Source organism: Myotis myotis, unplaced genomic scaffold (genome assembly GCF_014108235.1).
Source record: "Myotis myotis isolate mMyoMyo1 unplaced genomic scaffold, mMyoMyo1.p scaffold_m19_p_28, whole genome shotgun sequence".
Lineage (NCBI taxonomy): Eukaryota > Metazoa > Chordata > Mammalia > Chiroptera > Vespertilionidae > Myotis > Myotis myotis.
Window position 1 is genome coordinate 1,495,417 of NW_023416333.1, and position 25,358 is coordinate 1,520,774.

Here is a 25,358-nt window from a genome sequence, read left to right on the forward strand (position 1 = left end):
GAGAACATTACATGGAGGGGTATCAGCATTTCCCGGGACACAACTGACAGAAGACATATTTATAAACACAAATGTAGAGCAGACCCAGAACCCAGCAAGCTAGAGCTTTCCCCTTGCTTTCAGAGAACAGAAGAAAATACTCAAGGCTCAGGTGACTTTGTTTTTATTGTGTGCATGTCTGTGTTTTTAATCCTTACCTGAGGACATTACTGTTTACCCTTCCCCACTTTCCCTCTAAGATCCTGCAGTAATTCCATGCTTCCATATCTCTGAATCCGCTCCATCAGTTTTTTCTTAATTTTATTACAAATATGAGTGAGATCAAGTGATACTATCTTCTCTGACTGACTTATTTCACTTAGCGTGATGCTCTCAAGGTCCCTCCATGCTATGTGAAAGGGTAAGAGATTTTTCATTTTTACTGCTGCATAGTATTCCATGGTATAAATGTACCACAGTTTTTTTATCCACTATTCTACTGATGGATCCTTGGGCAGTTTCCAGATCTTTGCTATTGTAAATTGTGCTGCTATGAACAGAGAGCAGCATACATTCTACCTGATTTATTCAAGTTTCTTATGATATATTCCTAGGAGTAGAATCAAGGAATTAAATGGCAGTTCCATATTAAAATTGTTGCAAAAACTACAAACTGATTTCCATAATGGCTATACCAGTTTACATTCCCACCAGGATGTAATTGTGTTCCTTTTTTTCCACATCCTCCCCAGCACTTGTCCTTGGTTGATTTGTTGAAGACAGCCATTCTGACAGGTGTGAGGTGGTATCTAATTGTTGCTTTAATTTGCATCTCTCTGATGATCAGTCACTTTGAGCATTTTTTCACATATTTCGTGGCCATCTTTTTAAAAAATATATATTTTATTGATTTTACAGAGAGGAAGAGAGATATAGAGAGTTAGAAACATCTATCAGCCGCCTCCTTCACACCTCCCACCGGGGATGTGCCCACAACCAAGGCACATGCCTTTGACAAGAATCGAACCTGGGACCCTTCAGTCCGCAGGCCGACGCTCTATCCACTGAGCCAAACCGGCTTCGGCATCCTTGGCCATCTTATCCACACTGCAGCCCAGGCAGAGCTGACACTTTTTTCAAAATATATATATATTGATTGATTTCTGAGAGGAATGGAGAGGGAGAGAGAGATAGAAACATCAATAATGAGAGGGAATCATTGATTGGCTGCCTCCTGCATTCCCCACAGTGGGGATTGAGCCTGCAACCAAGGCATGTGCCCTTTACCAGAATCGAACGTGGGACTCTTCCATCCGCAAGCTGACATTTTGGATGGCACCAGAAGCAGATGCTCTTAAGTATAAGTGTCTATTTTGTGACATGAACTTTGTATAATGAATTCAATGGAGTCAGGTTAGATCCAGTTAGAGAATTGAGCCACCTCCCTCAGCTACATATGGCCTGAAGGAGACACATCTTAAATGTCCTGAATGAAAAAACAATGCCTGCCATTCAGAAAGAGCAGGTCCTGAAGAAAGATATGGAAAACCAGCCATGCAAGTTGTGGAAAAACACTTTCCCCTGATATCACCTCCACAGAAGGCTCTAGAGGATCCCTAGTGTAGTTGGTGTTTTCTTGGGTTCTTTGACCCTAAATCAAGTCCAGGAGTCAACTGAGACATATGGCACCCTGCCCTTGAAGCGGAAAAACGACATTACCCACAAGGCCAAGCGTGGAATGCCACTAAGCTGAGCCAATAGGGGCTCAGAGAAGACATTTCCGTTTGGCCGCTTCTGTAGGGCGAGACCGGTAGTCCTCCTGGCGGATTTTGTCTTTTCACGTTTTTGTCTCAGGCAGGCGCGAGCTGTTGGGCTCAGTCCCGTGGAGAAGGCCGGAGAGTGGTGCTCCCCGCCTCACAGCCAATGGTGGGAGCCGCCAGTGGTGCTCACACTTGGGATTGAAGCTCGGAGTCACCGCCCGAATCCAAGCCAGGGCCGGGACAGGGACCGCCATTCCTGCAGCGGCTTCTACTCCGGCCCGGCTCAGCCCACAGAGGGCAATGGCGGCGCCCCCGCTGAGGAGACGGGCTGAGGTGAGTACGAGACCCCCAGGCCCTCACCGCCTCCTCACACAGACACCACAGCCTGGGGAGGGCGCCTGTCCCGTCCTGCAGCTCAGTCCCGCGTGGAGGACCGTGCGGAAGGTGGAGGGGAGGGAGGAGTGTGCGGCTTCTGAGGACACAGCAGGTGCAGGGCAGAGAGGACGGGGGTGACTTGCATCTGAAGGTCCCTGAGGACGTGGCTGTGAGTATTGACGGAAAGATCAGAGGCTGCAGGGAGGACGTCACAGCCTCATTTGGGGCTTTCCCGGCTGTGGGTCCATCAGGGGCCTGGGGTGGTCGTGGATCCGGCTGGACTACAAGCTCTCTACACGCCATATGCCAAGTTCATGGGCGAGTCCAGTGAGATCCAGTGGCATTGGAGCCGGAAGGGGGCAGAGCTGAGGGAGTGAACCTGGGGTCTGAACATGGGAAGGGGATGAACATTACCCAGTGGTGAGCATATCTGGAGGAAGTGTGAGCTGATGGTCCCCGGGTCCTGGTGTGGGGACTTAAAGCCAAAGCTTAAATCCACACTTGGCTTTGTCTTGGAGGCAGGATCTAGGAGACTGCAGTGGTGTTGCTTGGCAGGAAAGCTGGGGTCCTTCAGGCATTGCCCAGACCATAAATGCCATTGCTATCTCCCCTCCCCTGCCCTCCCATTCCTCATCTCCCCTCCCCTTCCCTACTTTCCCCTCCCTTAAAACTTCCCACCCAACCCAGCTGCTCTGCTGAGGGCAATCACAGTGAGTAATGTGACTGTGATGTGAGAGCAGCCTGCACCGGCATTATGGCCTCGTGTCCACAGTTAACAGTGCCCTGGAGGAAGTTGAGGGCAGGTAAGGTGTGTAAGGAGTAGAATTACTGGTTCAGAAAGGCTGCTCTAGTTTCAATTCTTTTGATTTTGACAGGTTGGCGTGACCTATGAGGACATTGCCCTGTACTTCTCCAGGGAGGAATGGAGCCTCCTTGATGAGGGTCAGAGACAGCTGTACCTGAATGTGATGCTGGAGAACTTTGAACTTATATCCTCGCTGGGTAAGACCCTCACACCAGTGACCTGGACTTGTCTTTGAGCCTTCCCAGGCCCCATCCCCCAGGGTGTGCTCTGTCCTCCCAGGTAGACTGTGGTACTGCTTGATTTTTCCAGTTTCCTGGGTAGTTGCTGTCCTGGGACAGTTGGTCTGTTTCTGCTGCTCCCTTCTATTCCTGAAGTCCCAATACTCCCGGCTGCACTAAATTCACAGGGAAGGACTTGTGGTTGATAGTATTGTAGGAAGGTTAAAGGATTCCACCTTGATTAGTAAGAAAAGAATTTTCTATATTCCTATTGGTCACGTGTATATATTTTTAAAAAGTTGTCTCCACATCCTTATGTTTATTAACTGTATTTTTTTATTAGAGTGTTTTGAATACCTTGTAGATTTTATATATTAATTACTTATGACATACAGGAACACGTATTTTTGCATGAGCTTAATAGATATTTGAAGATATTGCTCCCCAAACACACTTTTCTACAACGTGCATGTTGTTGGCAACCCTGCGTTCAGCAGGTCTAATGCCACCATGTTTCTAGCAAGCTCAGGTGCTTGTTAGTAGTGCTTAGCAATTAAATATTGTAAATGAAGTTATATAGACTTTGCTTCTGAGGCAGAGTCACTGCATTGGTATTAGCCTGCAGTATACTTTTAACATACCTTCATTATTACCGGAAAACTCCAACTATTTGTGAATTTCTGTCTATATCACAATATTCGCTTTATTGTGCTGATCATAGCCGAATCCACAATATCTCCAAGGGATTCCTTTATATGGTTTGTTAGTATTTTCTTCTGTTTTCTAGATTGCCTTTCATTGCGCTTCGTTTATTGCTGTTGTACAGTGAAGACGGTATTTTTATTTATTTGTTTCATTGTGGACTGTTTATGTTTTCTATTTTGTGTGGTGGTTGGTGTCACATTCAGAAACTCCTGTCCAAGACAAACCTCCAAAACTTCTCTAGGTTGTCCTAAGGAGTGTTAAGTTTTAGCATTGATATTCATTTCTCTCCTGCAGGTTCAGTTAAATTTTATCAGTGGTGTCCAGGTTTTTTGTTTTACACGGGAATGTCGATTTATACCAGCACCATTCATTGATGAAACTATCTTTCCCTTCTTCTGTGGCTACTGCTTTGTCAAATATTACTTAAAAGTATGTGCCTGGGCTTATTTCTATGTTTTTTTTGTTCTGTTCTGTTGATGTATGGGTCTGTGTTTCTTGAGCAACACACAGTTTGTTTGCTTTCTCTTTGTAATAAATTGAAGTCAAACATTGTGATGCCACCATCTTTCTTCTTGCTCAAATTTGCTTTGTTGCCCTGTCTGGTTTGGGTCAGTGGATAGAGCATTGGCTGCGGATCAAGGGGCCCAGGTTCGATTCTGGTCAATGGCAGGTACCTTGGTTCCAGGCACATACCCATTATGGAGTGTTCAGCAGGCAGCTGATTGTTGTTTCTCTCTCATTGAAGTTTCTAACTCTTTGTCCCTTTCCCTTCCTCTTTGTAAAAAATCAATAAAATATATTCTTTTAAAAAGATTGCTTTTGTTAATGGGGGTCTTTTGGTTCCATTTCTAGATTTTCGATTCATTTCTTTGTAAAATACCATTGGAGTTATTGGGAATGCATTTAATCTGTAGTTTGTTTGTGTATGATAGCTATCTCTACCATATTTCATTTTCAGATCCATGAACACAGGTTGTCTTTCAACTGATTTGGGTTTTCTTTCATTGCTTTCATCACTGTCTTATAGTACTCACTGTACAGATGTTTCACATTTTGGTTGGATTTATTCTTTTGGGTTTTATTGTTTTTGATTCTTTTGTAAATTTGATTACATTCTTCATTATTCCATCAAAGAATTTATTATTAGGTTGTAGAAATGGAACTAATGGTTGTGTGTTTATTTTGCATCCTGTAACTTTTCTGAATTTAATTCTTTATTCTTCTTTCATCTTCACCCAAATAGTGAGGATATTTTTTTCCACTGATTTTTTTTTTTTTTTTTTAGGGAGAGTGGGAGACAGAGAGAGAGAAAGAGAAGCATCAATTGGCTGCCTCTCACATGTGCCTCTACTGTGAATGAGGATGGGACCTGGTACCCAGGTATCTACCCTTGACTGAGAATCGAACCTTAGCCCTCTAGTGCACAAGCCAGCGCTGTCATCAATGAAGCCCAGTGGCTAGGGATATTTATTTATTCTTGGATTTATTATTCATTTAAATATATGTATTTTTTATTTCCTAGAGCAGTGGTCAGCAAACTCATTAGTCAACAGAGCCAAATATCAACAGTACTTCTTCAAAATAGACTCACCCAAATTGAAAACTGACTTCAGCGCATGGGTGACAAAGTTACAATTGCACTGTACGTCCGCACCCACACGTGGTATTTTGTGGAAGAGCCACACTCAAGGGCCCAAAGATCCACATGTGGCTCGCGAGCCGCAGTTTGCCGACCATGGTCCTAGAGGAAGAAGAGAGAGAAAAACATGAGAGATAAGAGGGAGAGAGTCATTGATCAGCTGCCTCCTGCACAACCCCCTCTGGTGATTGAGCTCGCAATCAGTGCAGGTGTTCTAACAAGGAATTGAATTGTGATCTCCTAGTTAATGAGTCAATGCTCAATCAGTGACACATACCGGGCAGCATTTATTTATTGATTTCAGAGACAAGAAGGGAGATAGAGAAACAAAGAGAGTGAGGCATTGATGTGCTGTTGTACCCATCTATGCATTCATTGGTTGCCCCGTACATGTGCCCTGATGGGGGATCAAACCCACTACCTTGGGGCATCAGGGCCACACTCTCAACCACCAAGCTATCTGGACAGGATTCTGAACTTGTTTATTAATTTCAGGGGTTCATAGTCAGATCTTGACAAATTTCTCTGTGGAGGGTCATGTCGTCATCAGCATCTCTTATGATGCTTTGTGCTTCATAGTGACAGGGGTAATTTCTTATCTTTCATTTCTTTTTGTATTTATTTGAGTCTTGGTTTTTGTTTTGTTTTTGCTTTAGTGTAGCTAAAGTCTTGCACATTTTCATATCCTTTTTAAAAATATACCTTTTAGGTATTCCTTTCTTTTTTCTTGTCTTCCTTTTATTTATGGTTGTTCTAATATTTATGGTTTCTTTCCTTTGAAACCTGTGGGTTTTCTTTCCTGTTTGGTTCTAGTTTCCTGAGGTCTCATGTTAGGTTCTTTGAGATCTTTTATGACAACTAAAGGCCCAGTGCACAAAAATTTGTGCACTCGGTGGGGAGGGGGGGGTCCCTCAGCCCGGCCTGTGCCCTCTCGAAATCTGGGACCCCTTGGGAGATAACGACCTGCTGGCTTAGGCCTGCTCCCAGGTGGCAGAGGGCAGGCCCAATCCCTAGGTGCAGCCCCTGGTCGGGCTCAGAGCAGGGCCGATTGGGGAGTTGGGGTGCCACCTCCTGTCACACACAGAGCAGGGCCGATCAGGGGGTTAGGGCGCTGCACCCTGTCACACACAGAGCCGCAGAGCAATCAGGGGGTTGGGGAGCTCCCTCCCTGTCAGGCAGAAAGCACGGCTGATCAGGGGGTTGGGGCACCTTCCCCTGTCACAAACAGAGCAGGGCAGACAGGGAGGTTTTGGCCTCGCCCCCGTCATACACAGAGCCGCAGGGCGATCAGGGGGATTGGTCGCTGCCCCATCACGCTGATCCCGGTGCCTGGAGGCCTTGGGGCCCCGCTGATCCCGGTGCTGGGAGGCATATTACCCTTTTACTATATAGGATAGAGGCCTGGTGCATGGGTGGGGGCTGTCTGGTTTGCCCTGAAGGGTGTCCTGGATCAGGGTGGGGGTCCCCACTGGGGTGCCTGGCCAGCCTGGATGAGGGGATGATGGCTGTTGGCATCTGGTCACACCCCCTTCAGGGTGGGGTCCCCATTGGGGTGCCTGGCCAGTCTGGGTGAGGTGCTGAGGGCCATTTTCAGACTGAAACTCCCAACCTGCCCTTTTTTTCTTTTTTTTATTCTGGGCCAGCTTTAGCTCTGAGGCTTGGCTCCAGCTCTGAGGCCTCGACTGCTGAAAGCAGGTATCTGGTTTGTTTGGGTTCTATAATCTAAACACTGTTTCAACTCCAGCTCTGAAATCCCGGCTGGCTGAAAGCAGGTTTCTGGGGTTTTGTTTAGCTTCTATATTTGTAACAATGTTTCAAACTGCAAGCTCAGATGCCGGCAGCCGCAGGCGGAGAAGGTTGACTTCCTCTGTCACTGAAGCAAGCAAGCCTCCTGTTAGCTTCAAGCTGACTGGCTGACGGCCGCCATCTTGGTTAGCAGTTAATTTGCATATCGCCCTGATTAGCCAATGGGAAGGGTAGCGGAGGTACAGCTAATTACCATGTTTCTCTATTATTATTTATGACAATAGAGGCATTTATCTCTATAAAATTTCTCCTTATAATTACATTTTCTGAATGTTATACATAAGCTTTGGTAGGTTGTCTTGTTATTTACTTTGCCTCTAGACTTTTTTGAGATCTCTGCTTTCTTTTGTTTATTTTTGGCTACCCTGAAATTCTTATGTATTATTCCTTTTACATAGAGAGGGAAGCAAATGGGGAGAGAGAGAGAGAGAGAGAGATAGGTATGGGGGAGAAATATCAATAGGCTGCCTTCTGCACACTTGCAAACCGGATATGGAACCCACATTCTGATATGTGCCCTAACCAGGAATTGAACCCTCAACCCTTGGATACACAGCACGATGCTCCAACCATCTGAGCCACACTGGCCAGGGCATTCTATGGTTTTTAAAAACAAAAATTTTAGTTTTTTGGAGAACAGGTTGCTAGGATCAATGAGAAGCACAGTGGCTGATAGTGGTAACGCTGACCCTTTATTTTTATTTTTTTAAAAGATATTTTTATTGATTTCAGAGAGGAAGGTATAGGGAGAAAGAGAGAAACATTAGTGATGAGAGAGAATCATTGATTGGCTGCCTTCTGTACACCCCCCAGCAGAGACCGAGCCCACAACCCGGTCTTTTGCCCTCAACCCCCTACTAGGTACTGAACCCACAGGAACAGCGGTTCTCAACCTGTGGCTCGCGAACCCTTTGGGGGTCGAATGACCCTTTCACCGGGGTCGCCTAAGATCATTGGAAAACACATATATAATTACATATTGCTTTTGTGATTAATCACCATGCTTTAATTATGTTCAATTTGTAACAATGAAAATACATTCTTCATGTCATATATTTACATTACAATTCATAACATTAGCAAAATTACAGGTATGAAATATCAATGAAAATAATTTTATGGTTGGGGGTCACCATAATATGAGGAACTATATTAAAGGGTCGCGGTATTTGGAAGGTTGAGAACCACTGCACAAGAAACTGAGTATGTGCCCTTGACTGGAATGTAACCTGGGAACTTTCAGTCGCAGGGTGACACTCTATCCACTGAGCAAACCAGCTAGGGCTGACCCTTCCTTCCTTCCTCCCTCCCTCCCTCCCTCCCTCCCTTTCTTCCTTCATGTAATTCCTTACTTAGTTAATTATAATTAACCCATGTTTTTGACTTTAGGTATCTTCAGATGTGTTTGCTCACCTAGTTAGTTTCCTGTCATCCTTTCTATGCAGTTATCTTTATTTGGTATTCAGTATTACTGTTTGTCTTCATGGTACTTTTATTCCCATTTCCTATGGGATTCTATTTAATGGATAGCTGTCTACTTACACTGGGAATGGGAAAGATTCTCTCTCTCTCATTCTGCCATCTTGCTGATGTCACTTTCATACGTCTTTTGTCTGTGATCTCCTTTGTGCTTTGTTATTCTACCACAGTGCTGACTATCCATGTTCTTTGTATCATTTATCCCAAGTAATACCTGAAATGGGATTGAAGGGGAAGAATCATTTGTGCATCACAGAAGAAACACGACTTTATGAATGACACAGTAGACCCCCAGGCGGTCTTGCCTTGGAGAAGGATCATTGGGGAGGAATTCTCTGCTGACCTTTGTTATATTCATAGGTAGAACCCCAGTGTTTTGTTACAGTTGCCCATTCCTCATCGAAGTATGCTTATTTGTGCTTATTGTTGATACTTTGCCAGCTACTCGTTCTAATTGTAATAATTGCTACTTAGATTCCCAGCTTACGGATAATCTTAACCACTCTGGACTTTGCACCTCTGCCTCATTCACAGGTCTCTCTCTACTGCAAGCCAATGTTGGTCCATGCCTAAAGCACCATGGAGAGCACACATGTTATTTTATTGAAGTTGAATATCCTGTGATCCAACACAATTAATTTTTATGTCTTTGAGCAGCTTGAAATTATTCCACACAGACTCACGTAGTCAGAATGTAAGGTCCTAAAGGAAGCCATTTGTGTAAGAACAAGGAGTAGACCAATCGTCTCTTCTTTGTATCTTATGCTGTGCTTCTGTCCCTCTCTTGGTGAGATTTCCATCATCAACTGACTTTTGGGGTCAGGTTTTTTGTAATAGCAATTTCCTCACTGTCTAACTCACTCATTTTGAAAGTCTTTCTGTGGAATCACGCATAGTAATGACAGTTAATCATTGGTGGTGAAGATATACTGTTTTCATAAGGTCAACATGTACCTCACCAGTATTTACTTTTATACAGGTTGCTGCTGTGGAGCAGAGAATGCAGAGGCAGCAACTGAGCAGAATGTTTCTGTTAGAGTGTCACAGGCAAGGATTCCCAAGAAAGCCTTGTCTTCCCAGAAGAGCCACCCCTGTGAGAGTTGTGGGATAGTCTTGGGAAACATTTTCCACGTAATGGACCTGCAGGGAACACTACAAGGACAGATACTGTTGAGGTGTGGGGCGTGTGCAAAACGGTTTTACTTCAGTGTAAAATTTCACCAGCAGTATGTGAGAGAGATTTTCATTAGAGGAGTGGATAGGATCTCACTTGAAAACAGCTGCGATTTCAATGTGTCCCAGAATCGTTTCACCTGCAGGGAAGTTGGGCAGGGTGTCCTTACCGAACCAGAACATCTCCACGTAAAGTCTACTCAGACCAGGGACAGTCCAAATGCTATTTCAACACGTGGGATGACGTTTCGAAGGAGGAAAAATGGTTACGCCAGAAAAGAATGCAAGAAAGATATTAGTTGCCCCCACATGTTTATTCAGGAAAAGAGTGTCCATGTTGGAAGTCGATGTTTTGTGTACTCTGAATCTGGAAAATCTTTTACAACTAACTCTCATCTTCATTATTATCAGAGATTTCACACAGGAGGAAATCCTTATCAATGCAATGAATGTGGGAAAACTTTTACCACTAACAGCAGCCTTGGTTGTCATCAGAGACTTCACACAGGAGAAAAGGCTCATCAATGCAGTGAATGTGGGAAAACTTTTACCACTAAAAGCAACCTTCGTAGTCATCAGAGAGTTCACAATGGAGAAAAGCCTTATAAATGCAGTGAATGTGGGAAAACTTTTACATATTCCAGTGGTCTCCAGTATCATCAGAGAGTTCACACTGGAGAAAAGCCTTATAAATGCAGTGAATGTGGGAAAACTTTTACACATTCCAGTGGTCTCCAATATCATCAGAAAGTTCACACAGGAGAAAAGCCTCATCAATGCAGTGTATGTGGGAAAACTTTTACCATTAAAAACAGCCTTCGTAATCATCAGAGAGTTCACAGTGGAGAAAAGCCTTATAAATGCAGTGAATGTGGAAAGTTTTTTACCCAGAACAGTGGTCTTCGTTGTCATCAGAGAATTCATACAGGAGAAAAACCTTATAAATGCAGTGAGTGTGGGAAGACTTTTACCACTAACGGCCACCTTCGTAGTCATCAGAGTGTTCACATAGGAGTAAAGCTTCATCAATGTAGTGAATGTGGGAAAATGTTTACCAGTAAAACCAGGCTTCGTAGTCATCAGAAAGTTCACACAGGAGAAAAGCCTCATCAATGCAGTGAATGTGGGAAAACTTTAACCACTAAAAGCAGCCTTCGTAATCATCAGAGAGTTCACAGCGGAGAAAAGCCTTATAAATGCAGTGAATGTGGAAAGTTTTTTACCCAGAACAGTGGTCTTCGTTGTCATCAGAGAATTCATACAGGAGAAAAGCCTTATAAATGCAGTGAATGTGGGAAGACTTTTACCACTAAGAGCAACCTTCGTAGTCATCAGCGAGTTCACACTGGAGAAAAGCCTTTTAAATGCAGTGAATGTGAAAAGTCTTTTACTCAGAGCAGTACCCTTCGTTGTCATCAGAGAATTCATGCAGGAGAAATGTCGTGAATGTGATATGTCATTTATAACTGGCTATCGTCTCCAATATCATTAGAGAGTGCACACTGGAGAAAGGCCTTATAGATGCAGTGAATGTGGGAAATCTTTTACCACGTCCACTGTCCTTCGTCGTCATCAGAGATTTCATACAGGAGAAAAGCCTTATCAATGCAGTGACTGTGGGAAAACTTTTACACAAGCCGATCATCTCCAATGTCATCAGAGAGTGCACACTGGAGAAAGGCCTTATAAATGCAGTGAATGTGGGAAATGTTTTACCCAGAGAAGTACCCTTCGTAGTCATCAGAGAGTTCACACTGGAAAAAGGCCTTATGAGTGCAATTAATGTGAGGTATCTTTCAGCCAAATTTCTAAATTTGCTCCCTGCATAAGAGTACAAATGTGAGAAATTTCTTAGATGTGTAGGAAATGTAGTTTCTTAGGACTTAAAAATACTATAAGAAAATTTGTGAATCCTCATTTTTCTGAATTGTATCTCATATATTTAATCACCTACATTATGTAAAGTTCCCATAAGTGTTTTTGCTGTTGTGTTTGTGTTTTTATGTTGGAGCACTATGTAATTATGTTGCACGTTCTAATATACAGAGATGTCCTGCCAGATCTATGTCACTGCATATCTCTGTTGCTGAAGGTATTTCACCTGAACCACCGATAAGGTCCCTACCTTTGGAATCCATCACCCTGTACCTGTACCCAGCAAAGGGAACTCTGTTGTCTAATTTGTTGAAGAAAATTAGTTTTGAGCCCTTAGTTCTATCTTGTTTCCCTGTCATAGGACACATAGGACTCATACTGTTCGCCCTAGTAAACATAATGTTGCAAAGGGCCTGCCATTTTCAGTGACACACTTTCCCTAGATGTTAATAATGAGCTTATTGCCTGCCTAAGTCATCAATGGAAGATCTTCCAGTCTCCTGTCTCTGGTTTGTAAACTAATGAAGGCTTTTTCCTAAGACTTTTTAAAATCTGGGTTCTATTTACTCTATAGGTTAGTCTATAAAGAGATCTGGGCATTCCAAGCATGATGAGGTGAGAAACTTGTATAGGGTCTCAAACATTTTTCTCTTTGGGGAACAGTATGGTGCAGAAATTAGCTCAGCAGTTTTTGGCAAATTTACACTGATGCCCATAATTTCCCAGGAAACACTGTGGACACTCTACTTCTCGTGTGAAGCTGGATGCTTTGAGACATAGAGATCACTCCAAAGAGGGGGTAGCTGTGACAACCTCAAGTATGTCTGGGAGAATGAATTTTTCTTCTTGTTTGCAAGTGATGCCAATACTTGTGAAATAAATATCTTGCCCAGGTCTTGCAGAGGGCCATGTGCCCTAATGCCTACAATATCATGGGTGATGGTCACTGGTTTGAAGACAGTGGCATTCAGGGGAAACCCTTTCCTACAGAAACACTGACCTAATTGTTGTTGGACGAGACTGCACCCCTTTAGATGGAATGGTCCTCATCTAACTGTGCATCCAGGAATTATTTTGAGGAAAAGACTATAAGAGCTGTTTGTACACAGATCTGAGGGACTCCAGGGATGTTTAACTTCTGTGGAGCAGTCATTGTCATTGAGTATAATCAAGATGTTTTCTGGCTCCTATTGTTTCTCAAAAGTTCCCATCAGAGCCATTGTGCTGGCATCAAAAGAAAGATGGAGAAATTAAAAATTGAAAAAAAATTAAACAAAAATAGAGTACAAAAAAAAAGAAAGAAAGGTGGAGACAAAGGCTGTCTTTAGTTCAGGAATGTGGCTTTTGTGGGAGACAACGGCTGTCTTTAGTTCAGGAATGTGACTTTTGTGTGTTTGGATGAAAGTTCTTCATTGTTACATTTTCTGTCACTGAGATGAGACTCTCACCCAGAGGGCATAAGTTCGGGGATTGGATAATGACTTCTTTTAATTTGTCCATGTTCTTCACAGCTTTCCTATTTTCCATGGATTTACATTCCATTTTCGTAGAGAACATTATTTTCCTAAGTATTTTTTTGCTTTAGTTTATGTTTCATAAATACTTGGAGATTTATTAAAGTTACACTAGTAACTCATCTTTTTTTCTGATAGATATTCTTATCATTGATATATCACCATCACTTTGCCCATTTTAATAAATATTTGGTTATTTCTAAAAAAGCTGGTACACACATTTCTGTGTAATTCCTTGTATGTATATAAGTGTTATTTACCTTTGTCAAAATTTCAGTGCATAGTCGTGGGGGTTTGAGTAGAGGAATGTTTAAATTTACCGAGATTAGTAGATTGTGATCTAAATGGGATATACCACCAGGACTTGTGTGGATCAGTACTTGTCCATCATGTTGTGCAGCACAGGTTTGTGGATTTGATTGCCAGTGGGGATATGTGCCTGTGTTGTGGGCTAGATCCTCAGAAGTGGGTGTGCAGGAGGTCACTGGCCAATATGGCACTCTTCCATCACTGTTTCTCTCCCTCCCTTCTCTCTCTAAAAATTAATAAACTATTCTTTAAAAATAAAAAATAAACCTTTCCCTAGTTGGTTTTGAACAGTGGTTTGATCATCAGACTGTGAACTAAAGAGTCGCTGATTGGATTCCGGCCAAGGGCACATGTCTGGGTTTGGGGCTGAATCCCCAGTAGTTTGCCTGCAGGAGGTGCGATCCATGATTCTCTCTCCCTCTCACTTCCTCTCCGAAGTCAATAAGGAAATATGTTTAAATACAGAAAACATCAATGTCTATGAGCATGTCTCACTAAGAATGGAGTGACTCAACCAGTAGCAGAGCTCTATGGTATGCTAATAAGTAATAAAGATTGTTTTTAATAAATAAAATAGCCAAACCGGTTTGGTTCAGTGGATAGAGCGTCGGCCTGCGGACTGAAAGGTCCCAGGTTCAATTCCGGTCAAGGGCATGTACCTTGGTTGCAGGCACATCCCCAGTGGGGGGTGTGCAGGAGGCAGCTGGTCGATGTTTCTCTCTCATCGATGTTTCTAACTCTCTGTCCCTCTCCCTTCCTCTCTGTAAAGAATCAATAAAATATATTTTAAATAAATAAAATAAACCTTAACTGATTTTACTTTTTTGTATTTTTCCAGTGGTGTGTGACGGATTCACATTCTTCATATCCTAGAGAATATTTTGTTTGGTCCATCATGTATTTAAACATTTTATTTTGTAGGTTTGTCATGCTACCTCAGTGTTGATTATATTTTTCTAGAAATTTATGGTGAATCTTTTCTCCAATATATATTTGTTGTGTCTGTATCTTTCTTAAAACCTCTTATCATATGTTCTGCCTAATGTTTTATGAGTTTTGGCAATTTTCTTTAACATAAAGACAATGGGATAACAAATGTGAATGTTAGAATTACACTCATTTTTTGCCTTTTTGATTTAGGAAATAAATTTTTGTATTGATATAATGTGTTTTAATTCCTGAGGATATTTTTTCTATTGATTTTTTATTTTTTTATGTAATACTTGTTTTTAATTGAGTTCAGAGAGGAAGTGAGAGAAATACATATCAATGATGAGAGAGAATCATGCATGGGCTGTGTCCTGCACTCCCCGTACTGGGGATGCAGCCTGGAATACAGGCATGTGCCCTTGGCCCAAGTCAAACCCAGGATCCTTCAGTCCCCAGGCAGATGCTCTATCCACTGAGCCAGTGTTCGCAAACTTGTGCTTCGGCTATCTGCAGGCTCGTGAGCCAAATGCAGCTCTTTGGCCCCTTGAGTATGGCGATATTTTGTGGAAAACCCACACTCAGTATAATCCACTGGGGCCAAAGAGCCCCATGTGGCTCACTAGCGGCGGTTTGCCGCTGTGTACAGCACTGAGCCAAACCAGGTAGGGCCCTGTATCAGAACTTTCTGGGGAGTGTCAGACCACTCCTGTGATTATCCTTCCAGTTTCAGTGTGCTGGAGGTTAGTTTCCTTTAGAAGTTATCTCTAGCCCTAGCAGGTTTTAGATTTTTTTCAACTCCTCTTCTACGTTACTTAGTTTTAATGCTTTATGACATGTACCAATTGGGTGTATACTTCACTGTGTTTCTTGCTCTCAATTTAAAAAAATTTTTTATAGATTTCAGAGAGGGAAGGAGAGGGAGAGAGTGATGGAAACATCAATGACGAGAGTGAATCATTGATCAGCGGCCTCCTGCATACCCTTCACTGGGGATCTGATAGATCCTCCCTACCCCCAATTGGTTGGTGGAGTATGACATAACCTTCAGCCTAGAAATACCTGAGTGATTAACCAGGTGCCTTATATGGACTATAGATTGGACCACCAATCCACACCTGCCAAATACCCTAAGCCCTTGTCCTATATGGACAATGCAGTAAGCCACCAATCAGTGTGCCCCGAGTACACTAAGCCCCCCACCCCTTCCCATTCCGCCCCTCAAAAGGCGTGCCCACCCCTGCACGTGTTGCTGTTCTCCCCTTGTGAGACAGCCCAGCAGGCGCTTCTGCTGTAATAAAGCCTGTAGTCCTGGTTTTTAGGCCTCTGTCTGATCTTTCAGGATCAAACCCACACCTCAGGCTTCTAACCCAAACAGAAATCCAACCCTAATCTCCTCTTTCATAGGTTGATGCTTGTATAGTAAGCCACACTGGGACGACTTGGTCCTATTTTTTAAGTAGTACAAGGTTCTTACAGAATTATGAATTTTAAAGATTCACTGCACATATGCATACCCATCCATCATTATTTGTTATTTATAATATTTCATGTGGTTTTAAAGTGCTGGAGCTGTATATTACATAGGTCATCTTTCAGTATGAATATGTATTTCTTTTTTCTTTTTTTTGTATAGCAAAGATGGAAATTTGTTGAAGAATAGATACAGACTCCCTCATGGGGAGAGGGAAGAGTCCCACAGAATGAACTCCCACATAGTGAGGGAGAAAGGGTCCTACTGAGTTCTTTTACCCATGGCTTATAACGGCTGCAGTTCCTGTGTCTTGATATCCCCTCTGATTGGTCAATATTCCCCTTCCAATTGGTTACTATAGTGATTCCTAAGGCCATCATCCCTTATAATCCTTCCATTCCTCTGGGTTGTCTTCTTTTCCATCAGAATGAAGGGCTTCCTTCTCTTTATTTTGTAAATATAGATCTTTCCTGGCTACTTCCAGTTCCCTTGTCTTATGTAAATGCAACTATTGCTGCTCCCTTGTCTTCTGGAGATGTAAGTGCACCTGGCTTCCTTGTGTTATGGAAGTGTACCTTCTCCCAGTCTGCAGCCCCCTTGCATTTCCATGTGAATATGTATTGCACTAGAGGCCCAGTGCACAAAAATTTGTGCACTCGGTGGGGGGGGGGGGTCCCCTCAGCCCATCCTGTGCCCTCTCGCAGTCTGGGACCCCTCAGGAGATAATGACCTGCTGGCTTAGGCCTACTCCTGGGTGGCAGAGGGCAGGCCCAATCCCTAGGTGCAGCCCCTGGTCTGGCTCAGAGCAGGGCCGATGGGGGAGTTGGAATGCCGCCCCCTGTCATGCACAGAGCAGGGCGGATCGGGAGGTTGCAATGCCACCCCTAGTCACGCTCAGGGTAGGGCCGATAGGGGGGTTGGGCACCGCCCCCTGTCACACTCAAGGCAGGGTCGATGGGGAGGTTGCAGCGCCACCCCATGTCATGCACAGAGCAGGGCCAATCAGGGGGTTGGGGTGCTGCCCCCTGTCATGCACAGAGCAGTGCCCCTCAGGGGGTTGGGGCTCCATACCCTGTCACACACGGAGCAGGGCCGATCGGGGTTGGGGCGCCACCACTGTCACACTCGGGGCAGGGCCGATGGGGAGGTTATGGCTCTACCCCGTCACACACAGAGCAGGGCCCGTGGGGTGGGGGTGGGGGGTTGGGGCACCGCCCTCTATCACCCACAGAGCAGGGCCAATCAGGGGGTTGGGGCGCTGCACCCTGTCACACACAGAGCAGGGCCGATCAGGGTGTTTGGGTTCTGCCCCCTGTCACGCTGATCCCGGTGCCGGGATGCATATTACCCTTTTACTATATAGAATAGAGGCCTGGTGCACGGGTGGGGCTAGCTGGTTTGCCCTGAAGGGTGTCCTGGATCAGGGTGGGGGTCCCCACTGGGGTGCCTGGCCAGTCTGGCTGAGGGGCTGAGGGCCGTTTTCAGGCTGGCAGGTGACTGAAGCTCCCAACCGCTTTTTTTTTTCCTTTTCTTTTTTTCTGGGCCAGCTTTAGCTCTGAGGCCTCGGCTGCTGAAAGCAGGTTTCTGGCCTTTGTTTACCTTCTGTATTTGATACAATGTTGCGGTCCTGCTGGCTGAACCCCGGCTGACTAAAGCTGGTTTCTGGGCTTTTGTTTAGCTCAGCCGTGGGCAAACTATGGCCCGCGGACTGGATCCGGCCTGTTTGAAATGAATAAAACTAAAAAAAAAAAAAAGACTGTACCCTTTTATGTAATGATGTTTACTTTGAATTTATATTAGTTCACACAAACGCTCCATCCATGCTTTTGTTGCGGCCCTCCGGTCCAGTTTAAGAACCCATTGTGGCCCTTGAGTCAAAAAGTTTGCCCACCCCTGGTTTAGCTTCTATATTTGCAACATAGTTGCTTAGAGTTGCAGCTGAGAGTTCGGCAAGTCAGGCGGGGAACATTGGAGTCCGCCGTCACTAGAACAAGCAAGCCTCCCTGTTCGCTTCAGTGCATGGCTGCCGGCCGCCATCTTGGCTGGCAGTTAATTTGCATATCGCCCTGATTAGCCAATTGGAAGGGTAGCGGATGTACGGCTAATTACCATGTTTCTCTTTTATTAGATAGGATTTCCTCTAAGTATAATTTGTGAATATTTGTGCAATCTTATCTCATTGAGAATGCCTGAAACATCAACTCTGCTGACATCTTCAATATGTCTCTAAGGGACAAATTATCTTTCACTATGATCATTACAGTGGCATCTTCACATTAACAAAAACACCAGTTACTTTGCCAGAATTCAAGTTTCCCACTGTTTCAAAAGTGTATTTATCTTTATTGATGTTCAAGTAAAAATTAAACAACAGAATTCCATATAAAGTTTATATTATGCATGTTCTTCTTACTTCAAAGTTATGCCCCACATTATCCCCCATCCCCATCCCCTTTTTTGTAGGTAGAATGGAAGGGAGAGTGAGAGAGAGTGTAAGAAACATAGATGTAAGAGAGACACATTGATATGTAGCCTGGACCTCCCTGGGACAAAGCCAGCAGCACAGGTACAAGCACTGGCTGAAACAGAGCCCAGAACGATGTCAGAAATAAGGCGAGTTCCCCCAATTGTCGGGTCCTGGTATAACATAAAACATATTCGGGAGCCAGTCAGCAAGGCAAATATCGTTACTTCTACACAGAAGGGTGGATGCACATGGTCTGGAAGCTTGCCCAAATGGAGCAGGTGGTCAGCTGGGCTTTATAATCCTTGAGGCATGTGAGTTGTCCCTTGTTCTTGATTGCAGCTAAAGGGCACAGTCTTTGGAGATTGGCTTATTCAACGGGAGGCGTTAGCCCAGCCATGGGCAAACTATGGCCCCCGGGCCAGATCTGGCCCGTTTGAAATGAATAAAACTATTGAAATAAAAGACCGTACCCTTTTATGTAATGATGTTTACTTTGAATTTATATTAGTTCACAAAAACACTCCATCCATGCTTTTGTTCCGGCCCTCCGGTCCAGTTTAAGAACCCACTGTGGCCCTCGAGTCAAAACGTTTGCCCACCCCTGGGTTAGCCTTTGCTGTTTGAAGACTGGCAGCCCCCAGGGAGCTGCAAGCTATGCAGCCAACATGGCGGCTGTCTAAACTGTTCTTTAACAGAAACGATTTGTTTATACTCACATTCGTAGTCCATGCTGTAACCACCAATTAATCTGGATAGATCTGTGGAATATTCTTGTGTACTATTTGTAACATCTATGCCGGTGTCAGTACGTCATTTGTGTCCTAAAACTGTCCAGACTCTGTAATGCAGGCAAACCTCTGTAGTATGACGAGCTGCATTGGTCTCACAGATAATATGTTTTCATAAAAAGGACCCCAGTCATTTTACCAGAAAAAATGACGACTCTTTTCTAGCCATGTTCAAGATGTCTCTTACCTGAGGAAGGACATTTCCCAGCGTCCCTACCAGCAGGTGCCCCTGGAATCCACATTACCCAGAAGGCCTTGTGAGGACTACCACCAGCTTAGCCAAAGAAGGATCAGAAACGGCCTTTCTCTTGCGCCCGGCGGGCATGGGCGGGACTTCCAGTGCTCTCTAGGCGGCTATTGGTCTCCACCCAGAATCTACTTCAGTACAGGGCAGACGGCTCCAGGTGGGCGGGGCAGTGGCGGATACTCGGAGGGAGAAGGCCCGTGTCCTTGCCTGCTCAGCGTGCACGTGGAAGTGAAATTGGCTGACGCCACCGGGTTACCCACGGTTGTCACGGAACAGGAACCCCTTTATCCCCTTCCACTGCCCCTGCTTCTTCTTTTTTTTTTTTTTTAAATATATTTTATTGATTTTTTTACAGAGAGGAAGGGAGAGAGTTAGAAAGAGTTAGAAAGATCGATGAGAGAGAAACATCGATCAGCTGCCTCCTGCACATCTCCTATTGGGGATGAGCCCGCAACCCAGGTACATGCCCTTGACCGGAATCGAACCTGGGACCTTTCAGTCCTCAGGCCGACACTCTATCCACTGAGCCAAACCGGTTTCGGCTGCCCCTGCTTCTTACCCACCTCTCCGGCCTCACCTGCCTGGGTCCGCGCACGGCGTCCAATGGCAATGGCCTTGCCCAGTTGCTCAGCTGAGGTGAGTTCGCGGACCCTGCCCCCCACACCTGCTCTCACCGCCTCCTTACCCTCAACCCTGCAGCCTGGGCTCAGGGCGCCTGTCCCGTCCTGCAGCTCAGGTCCCCGCCAAGGACCCTGAGGAAGGAGGGAGGGGAGAGAGGAGTGTTGTGGCTTCTGAGGACACAGGAAATGCAGGGCTCAGTGGACAGGGGTGACTCGTATCTGAAATCCCCCTGCGGACGTGGGCTCTGAGTATAGAAACCAAGGTCCGAGGCGGCAAGGAGGATTTCAGAGCCGCATGCCCTGCTTTCCCCAGGCTGTGGGGTCCACCAAGAATTGGGTTGTGGTAGGTCCATCTGAACCCTCATATGCTCTCTCTGGGTGCCATTTGCCAAGTTCATGGGTGAGTCCAGAGAGGTCCATAGTGTGAAGCAGGAAGGTGGCAGAGCTGAGGCAGTGAACGTGGGGTCTAAAGTTGGAATGGGGTCCAGGGGTGGGCAAACTTTTTGACTCGAGGGCCACAATGGGTTCTTAAACTGGACCGGAGGGCCGGAACAAAAGCATGGATGGAGTGTTTGTGTGAACTAATATAAATTCAAAGTAAACATCATTACATAAAAGGGTACGGTCTTTTTTTTTTCAATAGTTTTATTCATTTCAAACGGGCCAGATCCGCGGGCCGTAGTTTGCCCACGGCTGGTTAGACATTACACAGTGGTGTGCACATCTGGAGGAAGTGTGAGCTAATGGTACTGAAAACCTGGTATTGGGACTTTAAAAAAACATTTTTTAAAAATTGACTTTAGAGAGGAAGGGAGAGGGGGAGAGAGAGAGAGAGAGAGAGAGAGAGAGAGAGAGAGAGAGAAGAGAGAGAGAGAGAGGGAGGGAGGGAGGGGCAGGCATTACTGATAAGTGAGAATCATCCATAGGCTGCCTCTGGAAGCCCTTACTGGGTATGGAGTCTGCAACCTGGGCATTTGTCCTTGTTTAGATTCCAACCCGGGATAATTCACTGCACAGTCCAAATCAATGTCCACTGAGACAAACCAGCCAGGGCTGGTATTAGGCCTGTAGGATGAAGCAAAAACCTTTGGCTTTGTCCTGGAGGCATGATCTGGGAGACTGCAATGGTATTGCTTGGTAGGATGACTGGGGCCCTGCAGGCAATGCCCAGAGCTTAGATGGTGTTTCTCTGCTGTCCCCCTTCCAGACCAATCTGTTGTGCTGAGGGCAATCACAGTGAGTAATGGGACTGTGGTGAGAGAGCAGCCAGCACTGGAATTAGGACCTGGTGTCCACACTAAACTGGGGAGCCCTGGATGAGGTTGAGGGTGGGGAAGATGTGTAAGGAGTAGGATAGCTAGTTCTCAAAATTTTAACCATGGTTTCAATTTTCTCAATTCAGACAGGTTGGCTTGACCTTTGAGGAAATTGCCCTGTACTTCTTCAGGGAGGAATGGAGCCTCCTTGATGAGGGTCAGAGACAACTGCACCTGAATGTGATGCTGGAGCATTTTGAACTTATATCCTCGCTGGGTAAGACCCTCACTCTCACCAGTGACCTGGACGTGGCTTTGCGATTTCCCAGGGACCATCCTCCAAGGTGTGCTCTGTCCTCCCATATAGACTGTGGTACTGCTTGATTTTGCAGTTTCCTGTGTAGTTGCTGTCCTGGGGAGGGTTGGTCTGTTTCCAGTGCTCTCTTCTATTCCTGAAGTCCCAGTATTCCCTGCTGTACTAAATTCCTAGGGAAGGGAACACCAAGATGGCAGCATAGGTAAACACCGGAAATTGCTGCCTCCCACAACAAGTTCAAAATACCACTAAAAGACAAAACGTACATCATCCAGAACTACAGGAAGGCTGCCTGAGTGGAAATTCTACAACTAGAAGGAAAGAGAAAAGTACCCTGAGACTCAGAGGAGGTGCGGAAGTGCAGAGGTGTGGAGGCGCATGTGGCAAGTGCTGGCAACTGAGGACGTGGCTGTCTTTTTGAATCGGGAGGAAGTCACAAGCCCCCTACTGCTCTGAACTCCAGTTCCAGGTGATTCTCTGGGGACCCTAACTCATACAGGGAGAAACTGGACTGTCTGGCAGCGGGCAGAACTCAGAACTCGAGGGCGGCTTTCTCTCAGAGGTGCTTGCAGCAATTACAGGGACAGTGAGACGCAGGGCCCTTAGGGCAGGGCTGAGGATCAGCCATAACTGCTTGCTCTGCCCTGTTGATTCTCTGAGACGCCGCCTCACCCAAGCTGTAGCAGAGGCTTTTGCATATGAATGCCCTGGCCCTTTGCAATCTGAAAATTACCTAACAAATTGCAGCTGGACCAGACAGACCCAGAACTTCCAAGAGAAGGCCCATGGCCCCACAGCAGCTTGCATTGCTTCACAGCTGGGCCTCGTTTGGGCACCTCCAAACCCCAAACAAGGAAGGGGAATCTGCAGATCTCTTCGTAGCTCCTGCTGGGTAGCCTCAGGCAGAGGCTAAATTAGCACCTCCTTAGATAACAAGAGCCAGTGTACCCAGTGGTCAGAGTGGGACCATCCAGAATACAACACCTCAGATCCATAAGGGACACACTCAGGGGGCAGACTAAGTGAGCACCAAAGCCCCACTGAAGCAAGTCTTGCCTCAGAAGGGTGTCTTCAGCACAGAAGTTCTCCCACCGTAGACACAGCTGACTCTCACAACCAATTGGCCTGGAGGTCAATTCCTCCCAGTGATACCTACAACAATCAAGCCTTAACTATAACAAGACTGTGCACAAAGCCCACAAAGGGGTTCACCAAGAGTGTCCACCTCAGGTAATTTGGGAGGCTGAGCCACTGGGCTCTATAGGACACCTAGCACATAAAGCCACTCTATCAACACAGGGAAGCATAAAAAATGTGGAGACAAAGAAACAGATCACAAATGACAGAAATGGAGGAAAGTAAACCACTGGATTTAGAATTCAAAAGCACACTTTTAAGGTTTTTCAAGAACTTTCTAGACATTGCTGATAAATTTAGTAAGACCCTCAAAAAGACTGGTGAGATCATCGATAAATGTAGTGAGACCCTCGAGGTTATGAAAAAGGACCAACTAGAAATTAAGTATACACTGGCTGAAATAAAGGATATTATGCAGAGTTCCAACAGCAGACTAGAGGATCGCAAGAATCAAGGCAAAGATTTGAAATACGAAGAAGCAAAAATCACCCAACCGGAAAGGCAAAATGATATAAAAGTATCCAAAAATACGAAGATAGTGTAAGGAACCTCTAGGACAGCTTCAAGCGTACCAACATCCGAATTATAGGGGTGCCAGAAGAGAGAGAGCAAGATATTGAAAACCTATTTGAACCAATAATGACAGAAAACTTCCCCTACTTGGTCAAAGAAATAGACTTACAAGTCCAGGAAGCTCAGAGAACCCCAAACAAAAGGAATCCCAAGAGGACCACACCAAGACACATCATCATTAAAATGCCAAGAGCAAAAGACAAAGAGAGAATCTTAAAAGCAGCAAGAGAAAGACAGTCAGTTACCTACAAGGGTGTACCCATGCGACTGTCAGCTGATTTCTCAACAGAAACTTTGCAGGCCAGAAGGGAGTGGCAAGAAATATTCAAAGTGATGAATGCCAAGAACCTACAACCAAGATTACTTTATCCAGCAAAGCTATCATTCAGAACTGAAGGTCAGATAAAGAGCTTCACAGATAAGGAAAAGCTAAAGGAGTTCATCACCACCAATCCAGGAATATATGAAATGCTGAAAGGTATCCTTTTAAGAAGAGGAAGAAGAAGAAAAAGGTAAAGATACAAATTATGAACAACAAATACACATCTATGAACAAGTGAATCTAAAAATCAAGTGAATAAATAATCTGATGAACAGAATAAACTGGTGATTATAAGAGAATCAGGGACATAGAAAGGGAGTGGACTGACTATTCTTGGGGGGGAAAGGGGTGTGGGGGATGCGGGAAGAGACTGGACAAAGATTGTGCACCTACGGATGAGGACGGGGGGGGGGGTTGAGGGCGGAGGGTGGGATGGGAAGTGGGTGGAGGGGAGTTATGGGGGGGGGAAAAGAGGAACAACTGTAATAATATGAACAATAAAGATTTAATAAAATAAATTCCTAGGGAAGGACTTGTGGTTGGTAGTGTTGTGGGCAGCCTATGGCATTCCATCTTGAATACTTAATAAAACATTTTCTTTATTCCTATTGGTCATGTATATATATTTTTTGTAATATTGTCTTTACATCCTTATCCTCTTTATTAACTACTAGAGGCCCGGTGCACAAAATTTTATGCATGTGGGGGGTGTCCCTCAGCCTGGCCTTTGCCCTCTCGCAGTAGAAAAGATTGTAAGAATGACATTAGTTGCACCCACACGTTTATTCAGTAAAAAGGTGTCCATCTTGGAAATGGGTGTTGCGTGCGCTCTGAATGTGGAAAATATTTTACCAAATTTTCGGGCTTTCATTATCAACAGAGAGGTCACACTGGAGAAAAACATCATAAATGCAGTGAATGTGGAAAATCTTTTACCGCTAAAAACATCCTTCAGCAACATCAGAGAGTTCATATGGGAGAAACGCCTTATCAATGCAGTGAATATGGGAAGTCTTTTACCCAGAGCATTACCCTTCGTTTTCATCAGAGAGTTCACACTGGAGAAAAACCTTATCAATGCAGTGAATGTGGCAAAGCTTTTACCACTAAACCCCACCTTCATCGACATTTGAGACTTCATATGGGAGAAAAGCTTTATGCAGTGAATGTGGGAAATCTTTTACCCAGAGCACTCAGCTTCGTCGTCATCAGGCAGTTCATATGGGAGAAAAGCCTTATAAATGAGGTGAATGTGGGAAATCTTTTCCCTTTAGCAATGAGCTTCATCGTCGTCAGTGAGTTCATACAGGAGAAAAGCCTTATAAATTATTTAAATGTGGGAAATCATATACAAGTAGCAAAGGTCTCCAATATCATCAGACAGTTCATACTGGAGAAAAGCCTTTTCAATGCAATGAATGTGGAAAATCTTTTTCCGATAACACAGTCCTTCATCAACATCAGAGTGTTCATAGGGGAGAAAAGCCTTATAAATGCAGTGGATGTGGGAAATCTTTTACCCAGAGCACTACCCTTCGTTTTCATCAGAGAGTTCATATAGGAGAAAAGCCTTATAAATACAGTGTATGTGCAA

At 44.7% G+C, this 25,358-nt stretch overlaps 3 protein-coding genes across 4 annotated transcripts in view; 1 reads left to right on the top strand and 2 right to left on the bottom strand.

The window, feature by feature from the left end:
- LOC118649184 (zinc finger protein 615-like) overlaps positions 1-25,358 on the bottom strand; it is a 1,009,024-nt gene that overhangs the window by 205,192 nt on the left and 778,474 nt on the right. The window lies entirely within an intron of this gene.
- LOC118649192 (zinc finger protein 501-like) overlaps positions 1-25,358 on the bottom strand; it is a 329,437-nt gene that overhangs the window by 44,093 nt on the left and 259,986 nt on the right. The gene's annotated exons all lie outside the window — the stretch shown is intronic.
- On the top strand, positions 1,845-11,502 carry LOC118649205 (zinc finger protein 256-like). Its single transcript, XM_036296078.1, has 3 exons — positions 1,845-2,072; positions 2,990-3,116; positions 9,746-11,502. The coding sequence occupies exons 1-3, from the start codon at positions 2,040-2,042 to the stop codon at positions 11,383-11,385; spliced, it is 1,800 nt and encodes a 599-aa protein (XP_036151971.1). The 5' UTR covers positions 1,845-2,039; the 3' UTR covers positions 11,386-11,502.

What these genes read in the sequence shown, in the direction of transcription:
- LOC118649205 (XM_036296078.1), top strand. Translation starts at nt 2,040, where the DNA reads ATGGCGGCGCCCCCGCTGAGGAGACGGGCTGAG. An exon ending in CGCTGAGGAGACGGGCTGAG is followed by an intron (nt 2,073 to 2,989) that starts GTGAGTACGAGA and finishes TGATTTTGACAG; the next exon opens with GTTGGCGTGACCTATGAGGA. An exon ending in TGAACTTATATCCTCGCTGG is followed by an intron (nt 3,117 to 9,745) that starts GTAAGACCCTCA and finishes ACTTTTATACAG; the next exon opens with GTTGCTGCTGTGGAGCAGAG.